The sequence below is a fragment of the Manis pentadactyla genome, chromosome 5 (genome assembly GCF_030020395.1).
Source record: "Manis pentadactyla isolate mManPen7 chromosome 5, mManPen7.hap1, whole genome shotgun sequence".
NCBI lineage: Eukaryota > Metazoa > Chordata > Mammalia > Pholidota > Manidae > Manis > Manis pentadactyla.
Window position 1 is genome coordinate 7,433,313 of NC_080023.1, and position 23,683 is coordinate 7,456,995.

General features: G+C 43.7%; 1 protein-coding gene across 1 annotated transcript in view; it reads right to left on the reverse strand.

Moving 5' to 3' along the window:
- The window catches only part of CLNK (cytokine dependent hematopoietic cell linker), a 178,527-nt gene that overhangs the window by 116,140 nt on the left and 38,704 nt on the right, over positions 1–23,683 (reverse strand). The window contains exon 2 of the mRNA XM_036921105.2: positions 9,733–9,785. Within this exon, the coding sequence (XP_036777000.2) occupies positions 9,733–9,785 (53 nt within the window). The remainder of the gene's footprint in view (positions 1–9,732; positions 9,786–23,683) is intronic.

The window sequence follows — 23,683 nt, forward strand, 5'->3', positions numbered from 1 at the left end:
AACCTGGGTTTCTGGATTCTAAGTCAGTACTCATTTCACTCCATCCAGTTGTGCTGAATTCACTAGCTCTGTTGTGTGGCTTCTCTCTGGACACTAGCTCCTGGCAGTTCACCTTCTGTGTAGGTGAGAAAAGCCATCATGTTTTATCTCATTGACATCCTGGTGCTATAGGACAGGCTCCTAACCTTGCTACTGATCTTCTCAGCCATGCATCCGATTACAAATTGCCATGTAATGAGGTGTCACATCCGTTTGGTCCCATTGAACTGATTAAGGCTTTCCCACATATTCTCTCAACTGACATCACAGGACTGCGATCTTGTGAGACATTTCTGCTTTATAGATGAGGTAACTGGGCAATTTATCTGAGTCTCAAATGTCACTAAATGTTAGAGCTGTTACTGTCTTATGAATCCAAGTTCAAAGAACTAACAATTAAGAGGCACTTGATGCTAGGCATTTTCCACGTACTTTACAAATATTGTTTCACGTAACCCTTATATAGCAAGTGTTGGAGGAAAGATTGGGACTTTGGTCTGGTTGATTTCAAGGCTTAATCTCTTTCCATATTCCCTTTTACAAAGCAGCCACATCGTCTGACTTCGTGATCAGACACGCTGCCATTTCAAGCATCCAGCCTATGGAAGATGGTGGAGAACATTGGTGCTATTATATTCTTTTTTTGGTTAAGGGAGCCCAAGACTCACAGAGTAAAGATTTTTGCCTGGGTTTAAAGAGCTTGTGAGTAGCAGAGAGAGGATGAGGGCTCACGCTTTCAAATTCTGAGTCCATGACTGCCCCATTGTTCTGCTTCCCAAGACCTTAGTGCCCAAAGCTTGAGAAAACAAAGAAGCCCAGTTTTATTTCCTAATAACCCATTTAATAAGCCAGCTAGTGCTTTGCTTTCGTTCCTCAAACAAGGCAGGTCTGGTTTCCCTGGGAAGACAGAGCCAGTGGCCTTCCCTAGCATAGGAAGGAAACATGTTATCCAGCCCACAATAAGCATTCTCAAGCTATGTATACGTGTAAAATTCCTATTTGTTTTCAATTCAAACTCTGAAGAAAATGTTTTGTGGTTCTCACCTATGTCTCTCCGCCTTCTACCTGCCCTTCCTACTTGGGTGGATGTAGGTGCCCTTACTTCTGAGCTCCTCATTACCCTTCGCTGTCCTCAGGCATTTAATATATACCATCGCTTAGAAACTGCTTGCTTACTGGTCCATTGCTCTACTGGCCTCCCTGGACTGTTACATTTGGGGCTGAGATATTTCCATATATTTGTCCGTAGCAGCCAGCACAGGGCTTTTCACAAAGGAAACAAATGGATGAATGAATGCACAAATAAATTGAAGTTGGATTGAATTAACATATGGATGACTACAGAAGAGAATAAGAGATTGAATCAACTAAAATCTTAATTTAGACACTGCTAACTGCACCTGTTTCAATAACTGAATTATAAAGAGACAGACAATTGGATATATCTACATATGCATATTAGCCTAAATATACCTATACTGAATATACCTACATTTACTGATATCAACATTATGTCCCCTTATAAAGTTAAAAATCACCCTGATCCCACAGGCAGAGATCACAGTTAAGATTTCAGTGTGTACCTTCTAGACTTTTCTATACCCAAAATGATACAGTGATCTTTGACACGAGTGCCATTTTTGGCTGCTTTTACATTTTTTTCTGTACCTTTTTGATTTATCTTGCTTTTTATATGAATGTAATTTTACAATCAGAGAAGAAAAAGGTTTTTTTTAAATAAAATATTTCTTATATTAAAAAGGCTAGTACTTTTTAGGCTTTCTCTTAAATTGGAAAATAACTGCTGAGAAAAGCTAAATGTATGAAGGATTACTAAATTCAAGATAATATTCTAAGAATTCCGCACACACTCAGTCATTTAGCAATTTAATAAGACTAGTATTATTGCCTACATTGTATGAACAAACTGAGGCACACATAGGTTCAAAACCTGTTCAAGGTCACATAAAACTTGACTGATTGAGAGTGGGGAGAGATGAATTGATTTCTCACTTTGACTTCTTCTTACATATGTTATCTCATTTAATCCCTCTTTTTATTACATGAGGCAGAGTATTGTTATCTTCTAGTAATCCAGGAAATTGTAGCACAGAGAGATGAAATTAGTAATTCAGATTTCTAGCCTCCATAACTGGCATGGCCCATTTTAGAGCCCGAACTCTGTGATCATCCCATGACAGCATGTAAGGCTGTTCCTGTATTTTAGATCTATTTGTTAATGTGTTTATTTGCTCATTCATGCCTATAAATATTAATTGGTAGTACATAGATGGACCTATTAATACTGTGAGGCATATGGCAAGCAAAATAGCTTTGCACACACTGCTGTCTGATACTGCTTTCCCATTTTAATGTACAAAGTATCCCTTGACTCCTTTATATCTGAAGATTAAATCTAAAGAGATAATGTATACAAATATAGATAGCACAACTTTGGCAAGAAGTAAGAGCTTAGTTCATGTCCCTGAATGAGCATTAGCAAAACTTTGATGAATCACATTAAGCAAAGAACACACTGATCCCAGGCATGTGCTACTTTTTCTTATAAAAATAAGAACATCATTGATGAAACTGAAAATATGAAAATTCTTTTTTATTCTATTTTTAATTAAAATTTTATTAAAGTATGATTTAAAAAAACTGAATTCCATAGGGAGCATTCTTTTATTTCTGGTAGTATAATGAACTAGATACTCTGACTGAATCTTTTGTAGAAAATAGTTGAAAAAATGCAACTCATTTTGCAATCAACTCCTGGCCAAAGTAAGGGGTGGTTGGAAAGAGCCCACAGTTTAATTGAAGGTGAGAACACAAAAGACAGGAGCAGAGCCCTGAAGCCAGCTCTTTCCTTGGTGGCCTTGCTAACACAGGGGAAATGGTCTTTGATTTTCATGGTCTCACAGAACACAGTGGACTTGAAGTAGAGCTCAGATATTCTGTGCTTTGGAGGACTAGTAGGTGACTCTGCCCCCTTATACAACTGGATTCCCAAGGGCTATAGTCTCAGTATATGAGTGAACTAGGTATAAACCTACTTTCCCCTCTCAAACATTGGTGTAGAGTCAAGGGAACAGTTTTTTTTTACCTGAGAAATTATGCAAACATAGATTTTTTAGCTTAGATCTTCTAAAACTTTCATCCTGAGAACTGGAGTAAAGAAGTCTTATTTTTGTAGTTCCTTCAAGCACTTGACAAAAGCAGACACATTTCTCTGCACATTTACATAATCAAATACTATATGATCATTGTAAACTGTCATGGTGGGTCAGGTTCTCCAACACTGGCCTGGCTCAGGAGATTCCCAGGGGTGGTTGGTTTTGCTTATCACTAGGTAATAAAATGTAGCATCTTAACATTTAGACATGGTTATATTAATAGTTTGTCAAATTAGTTCATGAGTTGTATTGTTTTCCAGCAGTGGAAGAATATAAAATATGAGATGCCTAAGTGATGCAAGATTGCATAGCTATAAAAATGACTTTAATAACATTGGAAAATACTGATGATATATCAAAGTGGAAAATCACAACAGGATGCAGAGGTTTATATGAAAACCGAAAAGGAAATACCCAATAATGCTGGCCATTTTTCAGTGGTTCCATTACTAGTATTTTTTCTTTATACACATGTGTTCGTATTTTTATATTTTCTACAATGAATATACATTACTTGAGTATTCATTACCTGTTTGACAACAATAAACTCATATATTAAAATAAGTCACAGCTTTCTTGATTCCCTGCAATGTCTTTAAGAGCCATAACGGTGAAAAGTCCCATCTCGGGGGTAAGCTTGTTCAGCAGGAAGTCCACCAATGGTAGTAGGGGAGTTAAGTCAGCTAGCTCCGTCACCAGCTGGCATTTTCGCCATTAAGAGAAAAGGGAGGCTATCTTAAAAGCCTCCATGCCCACCTCACCACCCATCCTCATGAGTCTCAAGGCTGACCATACCTGTGCTCCTCCACGGGCATCGCTGGCCGCGTCTGCAGCCTCTGACGAGGGCTCACCCTCTGTCTCAGCTATGCCCTCACAGCTTGGAGCATTTTAATTACCAGCCAACCCGCGAAGCTGAATCCTAGCTCTAGGACTCTGAGAGCACCAGCGGAGGGGCCTGGCAGGCCCGAGAGTTGGTTTGTAATTACTTCTGGGTAACTAGGAAGGTGGCCACACTGACTACTCAGCTGGGTGCAGGACTCTTATTGCAGGATGTCAAAATCAGCTGCTTCTCATTTCCCCAAGATTCAGTGGGATTTTCGCTTATTAATTCCTGCAAATCAAACTGAAGTTGCTCCCTGAGGTTGAAGCCAGGCATCGTCCACATGTATCATGAAGAAAACAATGACCTGGGGTTTACGAGTTTTATCATGCATACATATAGAGGGAAATACCATTTATGGGGCATCTCCTGTGCACCAGACATTCAGCTGGGTCCTTTTGAGAGGAGATGATATCCATCCCCACCCGGTAATTGAGTGAATTTTATCATGCACAGTTTCAAAGAGAAAATATGCCTCTCATAAGCAAAACAGTCATTCAGTTTGGGGATGTGTCTCTGGTGAGAAATACATAAGATGATCATTGTGAAGCAGTTCGATATGGCACAAGGATCGTGGATTTTGGAGTCAAAGAGATGTGGCTTTAACTGGCTGTGGATGGGAAAGCTATTATCCCAAGGTTTGGGGAAGGGGTCTTATGTGGTGACATGGGAAGGACATGTTAGTGCTGAGTAGCCAGACAACATGACAGAGACCCTTACACAGAATGACTAGCAGGGTGCCTGGCCTGTCGGCATTTCTGGCCTGAAGAATTTTTTATTCTCTTTATCATTGTCATAATTAGATGCTGAATTCAAGTGAGAAAAGTATTGCTGGAAAGTACTGTTATTTTGCTTTGGAAAATGTATGGGGTCAATGAGTAACATTGACTTGGATGCTGGTTTAGTTCATATCAATGCAAAAAATTTTCTTACACTTTTTAACCCACTGTCTCAGAAGGTAATGAACCCTTTATCCTAAGGATATTCAAGAAGAGTCTCAATTCTATCTCTCGGAGCTATTGCTAATGATGTTAGAAATGTGTGTGGATAATTGAATCCCATACCTCTCAGACTCTGCCTCTCAAACTCTATTTTATTGTTTTTTGTTTGGTTACTAACAGAACTCTTTCTAAAGGAAATGACTATGAAAGATGAGTTTCCTGAAGCAAGAAAAATGCCAGGTTTCTGTCAGATAGTTTGACTGAACCTGTGTCCCTATATAGTAACAGACTATCACAGTATAATTGTGTTACGTGTCACAGGACACACAGCATTGCATGTGAGAGACCATAGTTACACAGCCTATTCCAATACTCCTAGAGTAAAAAAGTATTAGATTTAATCTTGGCAATAAAACTGCCTCATAAAACTTTACAGGTAACAACTGAAATGTCCATTACCAAGGTCAAGATAAAATAAACTGCTGAATAAAGTACACGTCCACCATTCTTTATCCAAATTCCTTAGGGATAGGGATTCAGAATATTTCCAATTTTAGAAAAGTAACATTGTGCATGTACTAATATTATGTAATATCTCCAGTAAAATTTTCTGTATTTTTGAAGCCTTTTGATTTTGGAATTATTTATAAGGACTTGTGAAACTTACTGAAATACTAGTCTTAAAACACTGTGATTTTTCAAGAAGACAATGATGTGGGACAATGCTCATAATGTAAAACAGTATTATTGAATGAATGACTACAAACAATATGGGTTTTAAAAGTAGGTGTCCTGAAATTTTAAAATGCTACACAAAGATAGAAAAATGACTTAAAATGCCTGCAGCAAAATAATGGTCATTTCTGGGTGTTAGGATAATAGGTGATTTTTGTTTTCTTTGTACCTGCATATATTTTCTAAAATTTCCATGAGGACTAGGAATAATTTTAATAGTAAACAAAACTGGTTTGCTGTCATACCTTTCCTGCACATTTCAAAGTGGACACTTTGGGGGCACTTACTCTCCCATCAGTCCTTGATCTGTGATTTACAAAAGCATCTTCCCTTGAATTCCTAAAGCAGTGTGGCCAGTTGAGGGTGTCTGCTTACTGGAAAGGCCTAGAAGCAATCAGTCTAGTGACCTCTGTCTTTTTCAAAACACTCAGAGCCACAGCACCAAGGTTCTTATCGGTTCTGTCCAGAATGATGAAGAGATACTGGAAACCAAAGCCTGAGAGTCCTTTCTGCAGCCCTGTGAGTGTAACAGGGCAGCAGGCAGGGCTGCCTCCTCTGGTCTAAGGGCACCCTTGTGCTCTGAGGACTGGGGCTTTATATAGTTTAATGATTGTTAGGGATGCTGAAAGTTTTGTTCCAGGGAGAGCTATTGTGAAATAGCCTGCTAATTTCAGAAGCAATTTAGAACGTGATATCAGGACTCCTTAACATTCATACCACTTTCCCGTCACTTTCTACGTGATACTAAAATGATCTGTTTAACATGTGGCTAATGCTCTTTGCGGATGGGAGCTAGACCTTATTCATCTTTATAATGGAGACACCTAGCTCAGTACCCAGTGTAATGTATATTTGGTAAATGCTTTTGGCTGAACTGATACATTTATAGGGAAATAGGTGTGCCTATACTTGTCCTGTGTGTACAGTGTAAATACGCATACACATGCAGATGTGTATGTATACATGTGAGACGTGTGTGTGTCTGCATATAATCTATCTCTGTGTCATCCTTTCATTTGTGTGTATACATTTATTCATTGTAAAAGTGCCCAGTGGAGACAGTTAGGAGGCAGCTGTAGTTACGAAGGCCATTTAGAGTTCCAGGATATAAAATTGTAAGGAATTCCAGGTTATAGAATTGAAAGACCTCTTAGACCAGCATTTTGCAACCCTAGCTGCAGATTAGACTGGGTGGAGTATTAAAAGAAAAGACCACCACCCAGGTATTCTGATTCCCTTGGTCTAGGAAAGGACACCGAAATTGCTTTTTGTTTAGAGCTTCCTTGATGATTCTGATGTTTGGTCAGGTTTAAAATTACTGTCTTGAATTAACTGGGATAATGATTTTCATAGAGGAAGGAGTGCTCTCCTTCAAGGCACAGCTGAATGAAGACCTGTGTGCGCGTGTGTGTGTGCGCGAGTGTGTGTGTGTAGGGGGAGGGTCAGCTTCCAAACTGCACTCTGATACGTGACTGCCTTTTCCAAGTCGTATCTTGGCAGATATTGGAGGTGCTTCTTGAGTGAGCCCGGAAGGGGACAGCTCTGGGAACCACTGATCTCGAGAGGTGCTTTTCGAACTTTAATGTGGCTAGAAATCAACTGTGGTAGTGAAAGCACAGATTCTGATTCAGCATCCTTAGAGTAGAAATGGGTGTTTATGAAGTTTGATTTGGTCTGTCCTCTGGGCTTTGTAGTGGCAGCTTCCTATCTGATGTGACCCTAAAGCTGAACTCATAAAGCTACCCTTTTGGAAAGGTTGATGAGAAGCAATTGCCAAGAGGCTAACTGGTTAAAAACCCAAGCTCCCTAAAGGCCTCTTTATGGAGGAGACTGTTTGCACAGGGTGGAACTGCAGAGAGAAAAAGGAGCAGGCGCTAAACAACAGGGACTCTTGACCACAAGCCGAATGGAAACACCTAGCGGATATTGCTGAGATTGTCAAAGTGACCCTTATGTGGCCCCCACGTTGGGTCTGAAAACCAAGCTGGCTGTAGTGGGTTGAGGGGTGGCCCTAAAACACATCCATGTCCAAATCCCTGGTACTTGTGCATGTGGCCTTTGGAAAAAAGGGTCTTTGCAGATGTAATTAAGTTAAGGATCTTGAGATGAAACCACCCTGGGTCATCCAGGTGGGCCTTCCAAAGACAAATGTCCTTACACGAGAGAGGATGGGGAAACTGGAGACGGGCAGGAGAGGAGAAGGCACAGACACGGAGGAGAAGTCCACAGAGGCCGGAGGCAGGGATGGGAGTGGTGCGTGCACAAGCCAAGGACTGCCTGGAGCCCCTGGAGGCCGGACGAGGTGAGGAAGCATTCCCCCTTCGAGGCTTTGAACTGAGCAGGGGCCTGCCCACTCCGTGAATTCGGGAATTCGGGCTACGAGTCCCAGACCATAAGAGAATGCATCTGTGATTGTGGTAAGCCACCAGTCTGTGGGGATTTGCTACGGCAGCCCTGGGAAACAAATGCAGCTGCCTTCCTGCTTGTCCCGTATGACGGTGACCCCACTGTCAACCACGTATTTGTTTGACCTTACAAGGAGGCTGCTGTCCGCCACGCTCACCACCCACTCTGACCGTGGGTCTGAGAACTCACTGTCTGCAGGGTGCAGCCCAGCTCAGCCAGCTCTCTGGCCGACATAGGCCTCGCCTCCCCAGTTCCCGCCCTTTCTCAGGTTTCGGCAAAGGTGGGATAACAAAGAGGGGCGCTGGATTTGGAGTCAGATGAGGATGCCAGCCCCAGGTCTGTCACCCCTTTCTGGGCCATCGCAGACAAGTCACTGAGACAGGGGAGCTGATGCTCGGAGATGTGCTGCCGTTAGCCCTCTGGAGGATCAGAGAGGAGGAGGGGGTCCCTGCGCTTTGCACTGGGGAGATACTCCATGAGTCATATTCTGGGCCAGATGAGGAGCCCTTCAGTGGACTGTGTGCCACGGAACTCCTGCTCTGCTCCCGTGGCAAGAGGAGAAGCGGCAGCTGGGCTCAGCTTCCGCACTCATGACGGCGGGTCAGGTCACCCCACCTGGCCCCCCGTGGGCATCCGGGCAGTTCCGATGCTGGGGCTGCTGCTCTCATGTCTCTCTGGGCACCAACCCTGTGCCTTGTGCCCACCTGTGTGACCCAGGGGTTACCCTGGGCCATCCCCCAGGCTCCTTCTAGGACTAGAGACCCACCCAGCCAGGCAGTCCTCTTCCCTGAGGCTGCATCCTGCTTTCTGGAGGAAGGGTGGGCAACTACCCGAATATCACGCAGCTAGAAAACGGCAGGGCAGGGCAAGCTAGGTCTGCCTGACTCTGAGACCAGGCTCCCCCGACACAGTGGCAGGGCGGTCACCGTGAACAGCAGTGCTCCGCCTCCCCTTGGCAACACAAAGCAAATAAGTGGATGAGTAGATCCATTTAAAAATAAGCACAACAAATTTTCTCCATTTGAAGGTCTTTTTTTCACTGTAAATATTTCTTACATCTTAGAAGCCTGCTATCGTTTCACTGTATTCATGTACATCGGGGGCAGGATGGCTCTTTTGCTGAGTCAGATACACCTGTGGGTATCCTAAATGGACCCCACCGCCCGCGCCGGGGCTTCTGCAGAGAGGGGCTGGACTCTGACTCTGCTGTTCTTCTAGCTCTACCTCCACTCACCGGGATGGGAAGTGAGGGGCGGCAACTCGGGGGGCCCTTCCAGCACTCTGCTGCTGGGGGATCTGTCCCTGTCCCAGGCACACACCTGTGCTGGGCAGAACAAGTGGCCTGCCTGCAAAATAATACTATGGGCAAGGGGTCCACACAACAGCACCCAATGCACATTGTCAACCCCGGCCTCTCAGGCTCGGCCTTGACCCTGGAAATCCCCTTCCCAGGCGGGCACACTGGTGTCATTCCTTTGTTCCTATTCTAGGATCTGACTCCTGTTCCCACTAGGAGGCAGGGGATGGGGACTCACAGTGACACGGTGGTACTTACTGTTTGTTCATAGCTCTTGGCACCCGGCAAATAAGAGGGATCTTCAGCTCAGCCTGTGGAAACAAAAGCAAACTCATTACTGGGCCTTACACATCACAATTTAATGCTGGTGAACATGCTCCTGTCGCTCCTTGTTAAAGTGGGATACAGGTGCCAGCCTAGAGGAAAAGGCAGAAAGAGAATCCATCCAGGATGATAATTGGTTTATTTCTGGAACGGGGAGGAGGAGGGGATTTTTCCCTGACATGCTGTCCTCTTTCTGTCAGTGTCACCCCATCTGCCCCCGGGAGCTGAGCTAACTTCCTGAGCTTGGTTTTCCCTGGTGTGCAATTGTGTTCTCCCCCTGGGCACCCAGGCACGTTGGCCCGGGCTGCGCTGGCTCTGCTGGGTGGAGTCCAGGCATGTGTGGGAGAAGGGACGCCTCTTCTTTCAAAGCGTGACCCTGCCGTGAGTAGGAAGGGACATTTCTGTACTGCTTCACACAGGATGCAGCGTTTTATCTGTGGCTTGTACTCACCCGCATAGGAGGGATCATTACCCCACTTACCATATAAATTAGCAGCAGAGACCCTGGGAGTATTCAACAAGAGCTTTACATCAATGCTGCATTCAATCTACAGAAAGGCCCTGGGACATGTAAAGGGTATTGACCATACTGTCAGTTGAGGTTCCAGCAAGAAACAGATGGCACCCTCAGATTGGGTAATTTGAGAACAGTTTGATAAAGAGACAGTTTAAAAGGTGTGGGCAGATTGTATGGAATCCACAAAGAACAGCAAAGGACTTGGGGGTGCTGTAAGCATGCCTGGGCCTGGATGGGTCAGGGGAGCCAGTGGTCCCTGGGACCCGGAGACAGGGCTGGTGGAAGGAGAACTGACTTCCAGTTGAGGGAGCTACAGGGAGGGCACTGTGGTGGGTGAAATAAAAATAAAACTCTCAGGCTCCTTCTCTCTTGAATCTCCTGCTCCTGCCTCCCATTGGCCAAACTCAACAGGAAGCCATGGGGGAGAGGCCCCTGACATGGTTTCTATCCATCAGCCACCTGGGCCCCCAGCTGAGGGCAGCAGGGTTGGGAGTGGATTTCACTGTTAAAGAGAATGAGGCTCAGGAATGTTAAATGATGTGCCCAAGATCACCCATCTGTAATAAGAGCCCAGATCCACAGGACTCAAAATTCCATTTTCTAGCCAGTCACCATGTTACACTCCACTGAGTTTTAGGCCCTTCGGGATCATTTTGCCATCCATCTGTCCATCCATCTATCCAACTACCATTGACTGAAAACTTACTTTGTGCAAATATAGTGCCTAAGAAGAAGCAGCCCCTGCCCTCAGAGAACCCCTAAAATTCAGTATAATGTAGATTCTGCATCCCTCTATGACGGCTATTATCAAGGTGCTTTGCAAAAACAGATACATGTAAAACAAACCTCATGTAAAAAAAATCCTCACTCCGCCTTAGAGAGCCAGGGAAACCTTCATAAAGGAGATGATACTTAAGTCGAGTCTTGTGGAATCAATCTGCATTCCTTAGACTCAGAATTAGGGGGGCTGATCTGGGTAAATGGAGAGCCATGTACAAAGGCGTGAAGATGTTAGGATGCATCGCATGCCAGAGAGGCTTTGCACAGTGTGGTGAGGCCACAGATGTCAGTCAGCAGCTTGGATGTTGGTAGGATGGAAAAGGACTTGGGAAGATCCACTGGGTTTTGATGGTTGAGGAGCATGCGTGACAAAGGATGAGATGTGGATTTGAGCTGTGTGCTCTTAGAGCAGTAATTGTAGGAAAGTTACTAAAGAACTAGGGCTCAGCTCCAGGTTCTCGGACACTGTGGATATTGTTTCACAGCCACATCCTCCTATCTAATATTTCTGGGCCAGTGAATGACAGCAGGGAAAGGAGAGGCAGCTGCTAGCTCTGCCTCACCGCCAGTCCTCTCTGAAGCGATTGGGGTACCTAGTACTTCCTCTTTGGGCACTGTCTCCTCCATGGTCCTGGGGGAGAGGACCTGAACCTTTGTCAGTATACTACAGATGATGCACAGCAGATCCTGGGCGTCCTGGACTGGAAGTTGAGAGACTCTGTTCAGGCCCAGTGCTGTTGTTAACTGGCTGTATGACCTTGTAGGACCCCTTGGTCTTCCCTCATTTATAAATGGCAATGACCATGTCTTTCTTTTACAGTATTGCTCTAAGTGTGAACTCAACTGATGCACCTGAAAATGTTTTACAAACTATGGAAATTATACAAATAGATATACAATCACTTGTATAACAAAGTAACGTTTGCAAGTTGCTTTAACATCAGTCATGCTATATTTGGGCATCTAGGTTTATTGACATGGATTTTTGGGTATTAATAGAGGGATTCAATTACTTTATTACAATCATATGGGACAACGTGCACCCCCTTCCTCAATTTAGGGGCATCTACCGTTTAAATGTCTTGTTTGTATAGTCATGTTGTTCCTTTGAGTGCATTAACGAGCTGTGTGGAGGTATGGAAATTGGATGATCCCATTTTTAGGGAGGGCTCCCTATACGCCTGGGTCTTGGCAGCTTTTATGTACAGAGTGAAGGAATTTCAAGCTGCAGGCAATCGCCTGCATGGCTTACGGCCTTGGAACAGGGGCCTGGGTGGCCAGGAAAGCTGCTGTCCCATCCAGCCCCCGCCAGCTGCTGTGCAGCCTCGAACAAGGCATTGGAGCGCTCTGGGCTCCAATTTTTTCACCCGGAAAATAAGCATGTTGGGCTGAAAAGGTGTCTTCCAGCTCATACATGCCTTAAGGTAGTTCCATTTAAAAAATGACAGTCCATCCATATTTGATGGCAAAAAAATGATTTTAAGAAAGTTGGAAATAAGTCACCACATTTCTCCCACTTATTATCTTCTCTGATAGAGCTCCTCACAGAGCAAAGTTGCAGAAGGCCCCGCCTGGGTGCTGCCGCATAGGACACCAGGAAGGGACAGGGAAGGACCTGGGGAGTGAATCCTTCACGTTTGCCTTATACTGAAGCCTTTGCCAATTATTTGATCTCTAACATCAGTGCTTATTAGGCTTGTATTTTAAAATATTAATCAAAATTCAGAAAAGGTAGTTTACTGACAGGTTTTGGGAGATACGAGCTGTCTGTTTCATAAAAAGAATTTTAAAGTGTCACGAGGAGCCCAAACTTGTCTGGCATTTAAAAAGCAAAATTTTGGGGTCTCCATGACCCAGATCAGAGTACGAGTCGGCCAAGTGGCGTCATCGGCACGGTGGAACGTATGGCACTTGGCAAGGCAAGGAGCGGTTTGCTCTGTTCAGAATGCCTCGGCCCCTTCCGTCCGTCCGCAGTGTTATCTGATCTTAGTTATCTTGTAAAGGATGTGGCGAGAGTGAGAGGTGGTGAGTCAGACAGAAAGAATGTCAGGTCCACAGGTTTTATGAAGTTAATATATTACAGAAAAAAGCAAGCCCTTACCCTCCAGATGTGTGCATTTTCGAGAAGAATGGAATGAACACTGAACACCCGTTATGTGTCCCCTGCCCCCACCACGATGTGATCCATAGTCACATGCTTATTTTATGTACAAAACCAGACTGATATGCACAGACATTAAGTAATGGGCTCCATATTGCTTGTAGAATAAGCTGGTACTGCAAACTGTTGGCCTTGACCCTTCTTAGCTGTGTCGTGACAGTTGTCTGTCTACCTGTTCTGAGCCTCAGGGTGCTCATCTGTAAAATGGAGTGACAGGACAGCTCTCCGAAGGGCTCTCGTGAGGATTGCATGAACCCACAAGATATCCAAGACATGGAGGAATAGGCACCTGTATCAACTTGAACCTGAAGATTGACTAAATGCCCTTTATCACTTTGAGGTTAGTTTCCAGAAATGAGAACAATTTCCTGTTGTTCATGACCACTGGGGTCGCCAAGAGTCGACTCTCATACCGTCTGCCCTTCAGAATCGCCTGGGGGCTTTAAAGGAGGCTGATCGTCCAGAGTTTGATTCCATTGTTCTGGGGGGACAAAGGGCAGTGTGGGTGTTATTATTTAAATGCCCCAGTGTTTTACTGGGCAGTGAAGCAGAAGGCAGTGGACGGAGGACAACTGCTGTTTCTCATGCCCTCAGCTCAGCGCCATGACCTGACATTTTCCCATGCCTGGGTCAAGCACCAAGCCATCACATTTTCATTTGCCATGCTGTCCCCAGTTCATTCTTACACAGAAGTTCAGGAAGTGCCACCACTCATAAAGCATCCCCCATGTGTTTAGAGTTATTTCTGAGTTCATTTTCAATGACTCTTTCAAGAAAATCTGCACATTCAAGTGTTTATGATATAGCTGAGAGTAATCTCATCTAATCTCACCAACCAGTGGTTTCTCCGGTAGATCTTGTCTAAGGCAATGAGGGAGGAACGTCCAGGCTTACACAACTGTTGTGCAAGGTAGAATCTGTTCACGTATTCTGCAAATGTCTGTTCAGGGTCTACCATGCGCTGGGCACCATCCAGATATTAGCAATTAGAGACCCCAGAGCTAGGCCCCATCCTCATAGGACCTGTTTGTTTTGTTTTCTCCATGGTGCTGTAAATGATTATAACAGACTAAGATTAAATATGTGTCTATAAATAATAGAGGAACACAAGGTACTTTGGGAATGCAGAGGAAGGTGTGCTGGGAAGGGATCCACACCACCCCCTATGGGGTCTGCAGAAGACTTCCCCGCCAGCAACTCTCCAACTCTCCTTAGAAGTGACCTTGACCCTAACTTGGGGCATGATAATGGAAGGGGGCCGACTGCCAATCTGAGGAAGCCCGAGGCTGGCAGTGTTTTCTCCACGGGGCTTCTGAATCTAGAGACTGTCCAAGATTAGAGAGCCTGGAGAGAAGCTTGCTCTTCCTAGCTCTACTCAGGGCCCCCGAGAGGCTGCTGAGCACCAGCCATGAGGGAAAAAATCTCATTGTGTTTTGTACATTCACTTTCCAGAGGAAGCAGGGCATTTATTTCAGTTTCTCTTCCTAGTTAGCCACAGAAGTAAAGCCCAAGCATGGCTTTTACTGCTAAAGGGAAGGGACTCTCAGGTGCCACCTGTCAGTCACAGCAGGGCACTTGGTGTAAATGGTACAAAGATGCCCAGAGAGATGCTGGCAGAAGCACCCGGAATCTCAGGAGGAGAGCACGCCCTGCCCAAGGCCAGGGGAGGGGGGCCAGGCAGGACCAGCTCCTGGGTCTTCAGAGAGTCCACAGGGAGAGGCCAGCTCTTTGCACACTGCCTGTTTCTCTCTCCCACAAGAGAAGTAGCAAGTGCGTTAGACGTTAGATGCCAATGCAAATCTAATAATAAATGCCAATCTGGGCACTAGAATTGCCTTACATGTATACCAGGCTCCAAGTCTATGCAGCAGAGCCAGATATGTTCCCTAAATTTATTTATTTTGGCTTAGAAATCTATGCTTTCATTTCAATAATAGAGCCCTCATGGGATTAACAGACCCCTAAGGATCTGGAGCTTCTCGGGGGATCCAGAATGAATCTCTGAGGACCCCTGCTCTGTCCTGTCTCCCAGTAAGGCTCATGCCACTGCCCTTGAGTTATAAAGAGGGCCGCCTCAAAGGTGCACAGCTGGGCTGGGGTCCTGGGACTAAAGGCATCCCTGCTCTAACCATTCCTTTGGGCCAATAATCTTACGGTTTGGGAATGATGGTCCCAATGATTATATTTGATTAGCTCACCAAGTATTTTGCGGGTTGAAAAACATTTTGTGATGGATTTGTGTGTAATGGATAGTTAAAGCAGAGAAATATTTTGGAAAAGTCAAGTAAAGGAAACAAGTTCCTATAGACAGGAGTGTGCTTATTTCCAAAGAACATACATTACATTTGGGCATTAAAATCAGGGTGACTGCTTCTGAGCATGTAACCCATCTGGGGTCTCAGTGACATCTTCTTGGGAAGGAAAGACTTATTTTATAAATAGATTGGATTTTAGTGTTGATCTTAATCCGAAAATAATTAGCACCCTTATGGTATCATAAGCAGTTTAAGCTACTGGAAATATGTAAAGCAACAAATTGGAAATATGTAAAGCAACAAATCACATTTCCTTGTTCTCCTGTAGAACTCTGTACTCCAGTGGGAATTCACCAGTGCTACCAAACTGAGCTTGCAAAGAGACATGTTATCATAAATATTTCTGCTGCTTTTCACCTGATCTGAATTTAATATTTCATGAAAGAAAAATAATGCTTTCACAGTGAAGACATTTTTTTGCTCTCAAATATTTCTTACTTACTCCTCAAAGATAAGGCTTATAAAAACACTAGCCTCTGTTTATCTCAAAGTTTAAGAAATGTCATTTTAATCATGACCAGGTACCTAAATATATAAAGGAAATGACCCAAAGCAAAGTAAGAGTTGCTGAAGAGAATGTTAGAATCTGTCAGGAAGGTAAGATGTGGCTGTGGGGCAAAAAACTGGGTCAAGGATGGAGGAGAGGTCTAAATTAAGGCTTCGTGCTTTTTCTCACTAAGATGGGAAAACAGAAAGCATTGAACACAAAGTGCATACAACATACATCTGATTCACTACACAGTCATATCCAACAGCTCCCAAATGATAGGTGTTATTGGGAGTTGAGGGAGGGAGGGGATAATATGTGCACATTTGGCAAAGAGGGCCTGGGAGTGTGTGTGTGTGTGTGTGTGTGTGTGTACACATACACAGACTCTGAGTAAACACATTGAAACCAAAATTTCTTAGATGCAGATATATATTAATTTGGTCACAACTGTATGTAATCTATCAAAAAATGAGAAATTTACATTTCAGAGATGCTCATACTTAGAGAAAGATATATGCTACTTGGATTTCTATTTCTATACCCTGGTCAGGACAATCAGCTAAACTTAATTAAATATAACATTTAATTTTATTGGATTTCCAATGAATGGAGGCATTTGAAGTCAGATGGATTGTCATTATAGATTTTTTTTTGAGGAATATGGGCAACTGCTCTCGTAGTTTTTCTGCTATTAAGTATGGGCATATTTTTTACAAAGATTTTGCAACTGTCTGGATAACAAGTAACTTCCCTTAAGTATCTCAAGGCAATGTGCAAGTGCATCCATTTTTCATCTTAAATGATTTTGAAAACAGCCTTAATGAACTGATGCAATCTATAGTTTGAGGATTTATTACTCCTGGTGCTTTTTGTTTTCAAAAGCCATCTTCTTGTCTCTTCTGCAGAAAGGGTTCCCTTCCTTCTGTGTGGATACATTTTTTTCTTTCCCCTTTTTTTCTCTTTTGTGGTAAATAGCCCCTTTCTCTACGTGCTCTTCTCCTCAGTCACTCAGTCTGGCCTCTGATACCAGTTCCTTCCTCCGCCCGCCCTTCTTCCCTCCTTACCTTTCCCCGTCCTCTATCCCTCTTCTCACTCCTCCTTCTCTTTCCCCAAGTCCATCCCCCTCTTTTTGATCTCATGTCATTAAAGTTATTTCATTTACTGTTCAGACCAAATTAGATTGTATCAATAATACAATGTGGATTCTCAAGAGCTTCATTAAAAGTTTCTTTTTTTTTTTTGAAGGTTTCCGTGTTTGCCTCTCCCCTCATCTGCCTCTCATAAGTGATGGAGAATCGCACTGGTCGGGGGAGGTACTGCCCGCCTGGACTGATCAGAACTCCCCCTACGGTGGTGGGCTCTCCTGTGTAATTCACTGAGGTGGCCCTGTAGGCACACTGAAGAGAAAAAGAAAGGCATAAGAAATAAACTGAGAAGCAGGGACTGCTATTATGTCTCTCTATATACACATGCACCTGTGTCTCTCTCCTATAGCTGTCTACTGTGTCTATCTATCTGTCATCTCTCTTTCTGCCACAGTTTCCAGGCTAGCTCTGGGGTGAAGATAAGTTTGGGCAGCCCCACCTCCCCCGTGAACATCCAAAGGCCAGTGAAGGCACTGTCATTCCTCAGAGAGTTATTTATTCATATAACTATGCTGTATGCTGATCATTTTCTGAGTAGCTATTTCCCAATAAGATGGGCCTGCAAGAAGTTTGAGAAAAGCTTAAAATCTAAGGAAGGGCCATGAAAAGCCAGGTAATGTACTCAAGACTGAACTAAGAGTAATGTAATTTATAATAATAATAATAACAAGAACAATAGCACTATTTATGGAATGCCAGAACCCTATGTGGGACATCCTGTTTAATTTAGCTTCCGTTGAATGGCAACGATCCAAATGACCCAGATTTTTCAATATTGGACGATGCTATCATTTTGTTCCGTCCGCGTCCTCTTGAGCCAAATCTGTCTTGTGAACAAATGCACAGCGTGGCTTCAGATGAGATCACCGCTTCATTTGTAACTTCAAGTGCATTTAGAATCGAACTGAACTCAGCTCCCTCCATATAATTCACTCTTTCCTTGTGCCTTCTTTATTCAGGATCAGTCACCCAGCAGACACAAGGCAAATGTTCAGCCCAGGTACGCTCAACTGCGCAGTGAATAGTACATCTTGACTTTCAGTTTCTGTAGCCTGAAAAATGGGGATATAAGCACTCACCTCCTAGGCTCATAGGATGGCTTTGAAAACCAAATGAGATCGTGGAAGTGAAAGCATTTTGTGAACTCTAAACCGTTATGCAAGTATAGATCAGCAGGTAATTACGGAGCAATTTCTGTATTTCAGTTCCATGAAGGGCACTGAGGATTTGAAATTGGCAAGAAAAGTGTTCTAAAGGAATTTATATTATTTTTCATTAAAGCCTTATTATTTCAAGAGGATCAGTACATTTGGGGAGTTATAAGATACTGCCAAGGCTTTGATATAATGATCTGAATGATTTGCATGATTAAAATAAATTAAAATTAAAATAAGTAAGAAAATGATGAGAAAAGGACTTCTTTAGGTCAAAGTTCTTAAAAAGGGAAAAAAGGCCAAAGAATTTAAGGAAGGTGTGTCTTAATGTAAAATAAATTCACTAAATTTATTTGCACTAAAAATGCACTAAAAACATAATTGCACTAAAAATGATAATATAGCCATTGTCGTTTACTTTGCACTTAATAATTGGTAGGCACTATAATACATAATTTTTACAGAGCACATTTTATTTCTCACCACAAATCCAGAAGGCAGGGTAGGTATTAAAATTCCATTTTATAAAATGGAGCCTAAGGCTCTGAAAGGTTAAATAAATTGCCTAAAATAATTCTGCTAGGAAGTAACAGTCTGAATTCAAACCCAGGCTATTTCTCCAAGAGTGGTGGGAGTGATGTAGCAGAAAGCTCTTGGAAACAGAGGAGTTTGGGGTAGGGTGTGGCGGTGTTCTGATGGGGAATGCCCAGAGAGATGGAGCTAGTCAGCAGGTCCCTAGACTTGCCTGGGGTAAGGGTGACCTGAACTACAAATATCCATAAGCAGTCAGGGGGCTGACCACCTCCCAGGTGCCTGTCAAGATACGAGACCATCAATAGCTTGGCGAATCATGCTCCTGCAATGATACAACTTGGATTTTGTGCTCACAAAGCTACCCTTGTGATAGTAATTTGGTTTCTTGTGTAGACTTGCCTACCGGGAGGGACCTTACAACCTGAGGGCACTTTTCATGCTTGAATGAAGTCATAAAGATGGATGTATAGGCCAGAAGGCCAGAGGGAGACCACACCCCTGAGTCCCTGCAACCCCGAATGCCTTGGATGACATTAGCTTTCTGGATCTGCAAAGCTGATGACTAAGTGTGGGTCCTTAGGGGTTCCACAAAGGTTCAGCCGTCTCAGAGGTGCCTGGACTATTAGCCACCCCTTATCTTTACCCCACACTTAACTGGGAACTCAGCACAATGAAAGGCTGTGTCCTCAAACACGTGGATATTGGATTTCCACATAGCGTCCAGAGCTTCCGTCTCTTAGCTCACAGGGCAAACAGCTATGCACTGTGCCATTTAAACAGGGTGGAGTTCCAGTTGTCATGCTCATGCTTGGGAAACAGTGTTTCAGTTAGCATCACCAATGAAATTAATAATTAAACGGATACACATCTTTTTCTCTTGCTTGTGGTATATGTGGGAGTCCAGAAATGCTGCTGGTGATTTTGAAAGGGGTGTGATGCTGTGATCGCGACCCTGAACACGTCCAGCAGGGCACTAATGAAGTGCCCTGCTCAAAGCAAGAGCTTTGGATTCAGACATGAGTGGGTCCCATTTCTGGCTTTCCTTCTTATTCACTGTGTGAAGCGGACAGTGTAGGGAGTCTCTCTGACCCTCATTACCCTCTTCTATGGAGTGAGAATATCTACTAAAAAAAAACGAACGAGCCAATGAGCATTTGTTGTTCAGCACATAGCAGGCACTCAAATGTCATTTAAAAGTCATTACTATTTAGAGGACATGATTAAAATTAAGCTGAATAATCATGATGATGATTCTCACTGTTTTCTGTTCCCCAAAATAACATATGAGACCAAGCCACAAAAAACATTCCCATGATAGATTTTTCCCCACAATTCTGTTTTTTCATGGTAATTTTTCTATATTGTTGCCAATATCTAACCTATCTAACCTGATGTTTCTCATCTTATTGACAATTCACTTGGCAAAATCACTAGAAATTTTGGTTCAGTCTGTTAAAAATCTTAAACATAATCTGATTCAAGTACTTGTTTCTGTTTGATAATTTAAACCCTTTGAACATTGTGTCTTTCTTATGCTAGGACAAGTCAGCAAAGCCTGGAGGATGTCTCTAGAACTCAGTTCTTGGTGGGCCTTGGGGATGCCTGTGATACAACTGCCCCTTGTAGGGGGACTGATACAAGGACGCTTCCAGGGTCAGCCCTGCTACTCACCGTGTGGCCTTGGCCGCAGAACGGTGCAGCTGCCGTGTGTCCATTTCCTGTGCATCAGTTCTATGCCAGACACTGTTTTCCCCTCACTCTCATCCTCATAGCAACTCACAAAAGGCATTATTCTACCCAGTTTCAAATTACAGAGCACAAAAGCAGCTAACTGGAGCTCAGGGAGGTAAGCCTCTTACCCAGAGACACATCATGAAGTCACACTGAATTCATGTGCAGTTTTGACTGACTTGAGAGCCCCTGTCTTTCCATTTTCATCAGGCTCCCCATCCTCATCAGCTCTGAACCTCAGTTTCAATATCTCTTGAATGACCCAACATTGCCTGCCTACATCAGTGAGTTAAATCATTAAATAAGAACATGTGTCCAAAGGCCCTGTGGACTGTACCAGGCTACACAGCTGTGGTGTATTACTGTTCTCTAATGAGAAAATAAAGTATTCATACATTTATTGGTATTGATACATTCCATGGTGATTATGGGCATGTTTTAATAATAAGGCTAGAGCTGATTTAGGGAGAGGAAGGGAAAGTCATAGAGAACAAGCCAACATTTACTGACTGCATACCAAGTACGGAGTATGTGCTGCATTTCATTTAATATAAATATTATATTATTGAGGCTAAATGGTTGTCAGTACAAGTATTATGTGATCTCGCTCCATGATAAAGATGCAGGAACGAAGAATTGGAGGGGATAACGTAGTGTGTATAATCCAAGTGGCGGTTTGGAGCCTGACCAGCTTGGTCAGAAGTTAAATCTTTGCAGGCCAGCACCTAATTCATAGTGAAGTGAGCCAGCAATGGGGTCCCCTGAAGTTAGGGCCAGATGGTACAGACAGCTGTAACCCTTGATTTTAGAATGATCTTGTTCACAGAGTCATCTGTGAGGGCTCACTGAATAGAAGATGAGAAATACCACCATTAGGGTGGCTGGTATCAAAGGCCACTCCAGGAATGGATTAGAGGATAAATTCTATGAAGTGGCAAAGGGACACTGGCCACGGTTCCTGTCCCTTAACTCAGGTATACATCAGTGCAGCTTGAATTCTGTTATGACATTCATGACTGGACAAAACCTCGAACATTTATTTGCACCACCCAAGTCCTTCATCTCTAAATCAGGGAAAATAATGATTCAGTCTCAAGGTTGGGTGTAAGAATTGAGTGAGTTAATGTGTATCGACTGACCAGCATGAAACCAAGAATTAAATTAATGCCAGGTGCCCTTCCTGCTTCTCTGGACATATTTTACCTTAAGTTTCTCAAAGGATTTCTGAAGCTTTGTCATTTCCCTGGTCAACTGCCAGTTAGCTGGACCTACCGTGGTCTTTCTGATTTTTGAAACAACTATTCCCTGTGGTTTGAGGGCCCCTGAGCATCCAAAGGAACAACATCATGGAGAGACCATGCCACAGCGCAGAGACGGTAATCAGATAAGGAACACTGGCCCAAAAGCATAAAATCGGTACTGGCCAAACTCAGCCACATCAGTGCCTTTTAAAGTCTAGATATTTTGGTACCATTTATTCCCCTTCTGTCTCACTCCAGGTTATTTTTTGTTTGTTTTCTCAAAGAAAAACCTGACAGAGATGCCCCTGGCACCCTCAGAAGGTGAGCAGTTTACTGGGCTCCCCACCCCTATGGGGGAAGGGTGGCCTGCATGATCCCAAAGTCACAGCAAAGCAGAAAGAAAACCATTTCAGTTTAGAAAACGAGAGAAAAAAAATATATATCCACACGGGCTCCAGGAGTTAATATCTACTTTCAATGACCTACTTTGAATTGAGGCTGCCTTAAAGGGGGTTGTCCTAGTGAAGGTCAGCCAGGAAAACCTGCCACCGACCTGGCCTTTATATTTTAGTGGCAAACAGTCAGGAAGTACCAGCTCCAGGAAGAAAAGACTGGAAACATTTAGTCTCTTAATTTTCTACGAATAGTTATCTTGAGTCTTTCTTCCACCAGAATGAAGGATCTTTAAACACTGAGTTAAGGGAGCTGGCTTTACTTGTGCCATTTAAAGCTTTGTAGTAGGCGCGGCATTCCATGTTAGAAAAACCTTTTTTGCTTGGTGTCAGCGCCTTCCTAATGATGGTTTTGACATGAGATGGCCGCTCAGACGGAGCGTTTCTACTTAGTTTACCTGAACAATGTGGGCAGCACACCAGGCCCAGGGCTGAGGTGTCGATCTCCTGCACGGAGCCCCGGGCAGGCATCGCGGAGAACTCCAGGAGCCGGTAGTCCGCAGGGCAGTGGGCTGAATTGTTCTCAACGCTAAGCAGTGTCCTTTATCAGAAAGCTCCTCCTAGGTCTGCTTCAGGTTTGGTTTCCTGTGCAGTGCAGCCACAGACCTAGGGTGGTGTGACCTGTGGATGGGTAGGACTTCCTCTTCTTGAGTTGAAATGTAACACATGAAGCCATCAGAGGCCGAGGTCTCCCACCCTGGAGTCCTTAACGACACAAGGCACCTGTATGCACACTTTGCAGTGACCAGAACCCACTGGAACGGGATGCTGAGCAGCATGCCAGCATGAAAGGGGGGTTCTGCTAGCCTTGTTAAACATGAACATCAGACACTCATTATCTTGTGACTTGGTGTTGCCAGTGGCTTCTTGAGACCACCCTAGACACACGGACCAGGTCCCTCATGTGTGGCAGAGAGAACAGGGTCTGGGAGGAGAAATACGTGGCTCTTGTTTTTGCTGTATTAATTATGTGGCCTTGAGCAAATTGCAATTTATTTCTCAGCTAGTTTGGATGTCTACGATTGAGGGCTATACTATCTGTATTTTGGAGATATTCCAAGAAATGAATAAAATAACATAAATAAAGACATGTAGTGAGGTCTGGGGTACGTATTAGGCACCCAGGATATTTTCATTTGTCTCTGCCTTCACCCTGGTTCAATCGGCTGCCAGCAAGTCCCTACAAGTGCGTGCTGTAATCTATGCCGCATGCCACCCTAGTTTTATATGTTATTGAATTCCATAATAAACCCCAACATCATTTAAAATAAACTCAAAGGTATAAGTAGATATTTTCTGGGGTAAATAACCAGTTCTAATTAATTTACCATACAGCCCAAAGGCAACACTTCAGTGAAACATGCA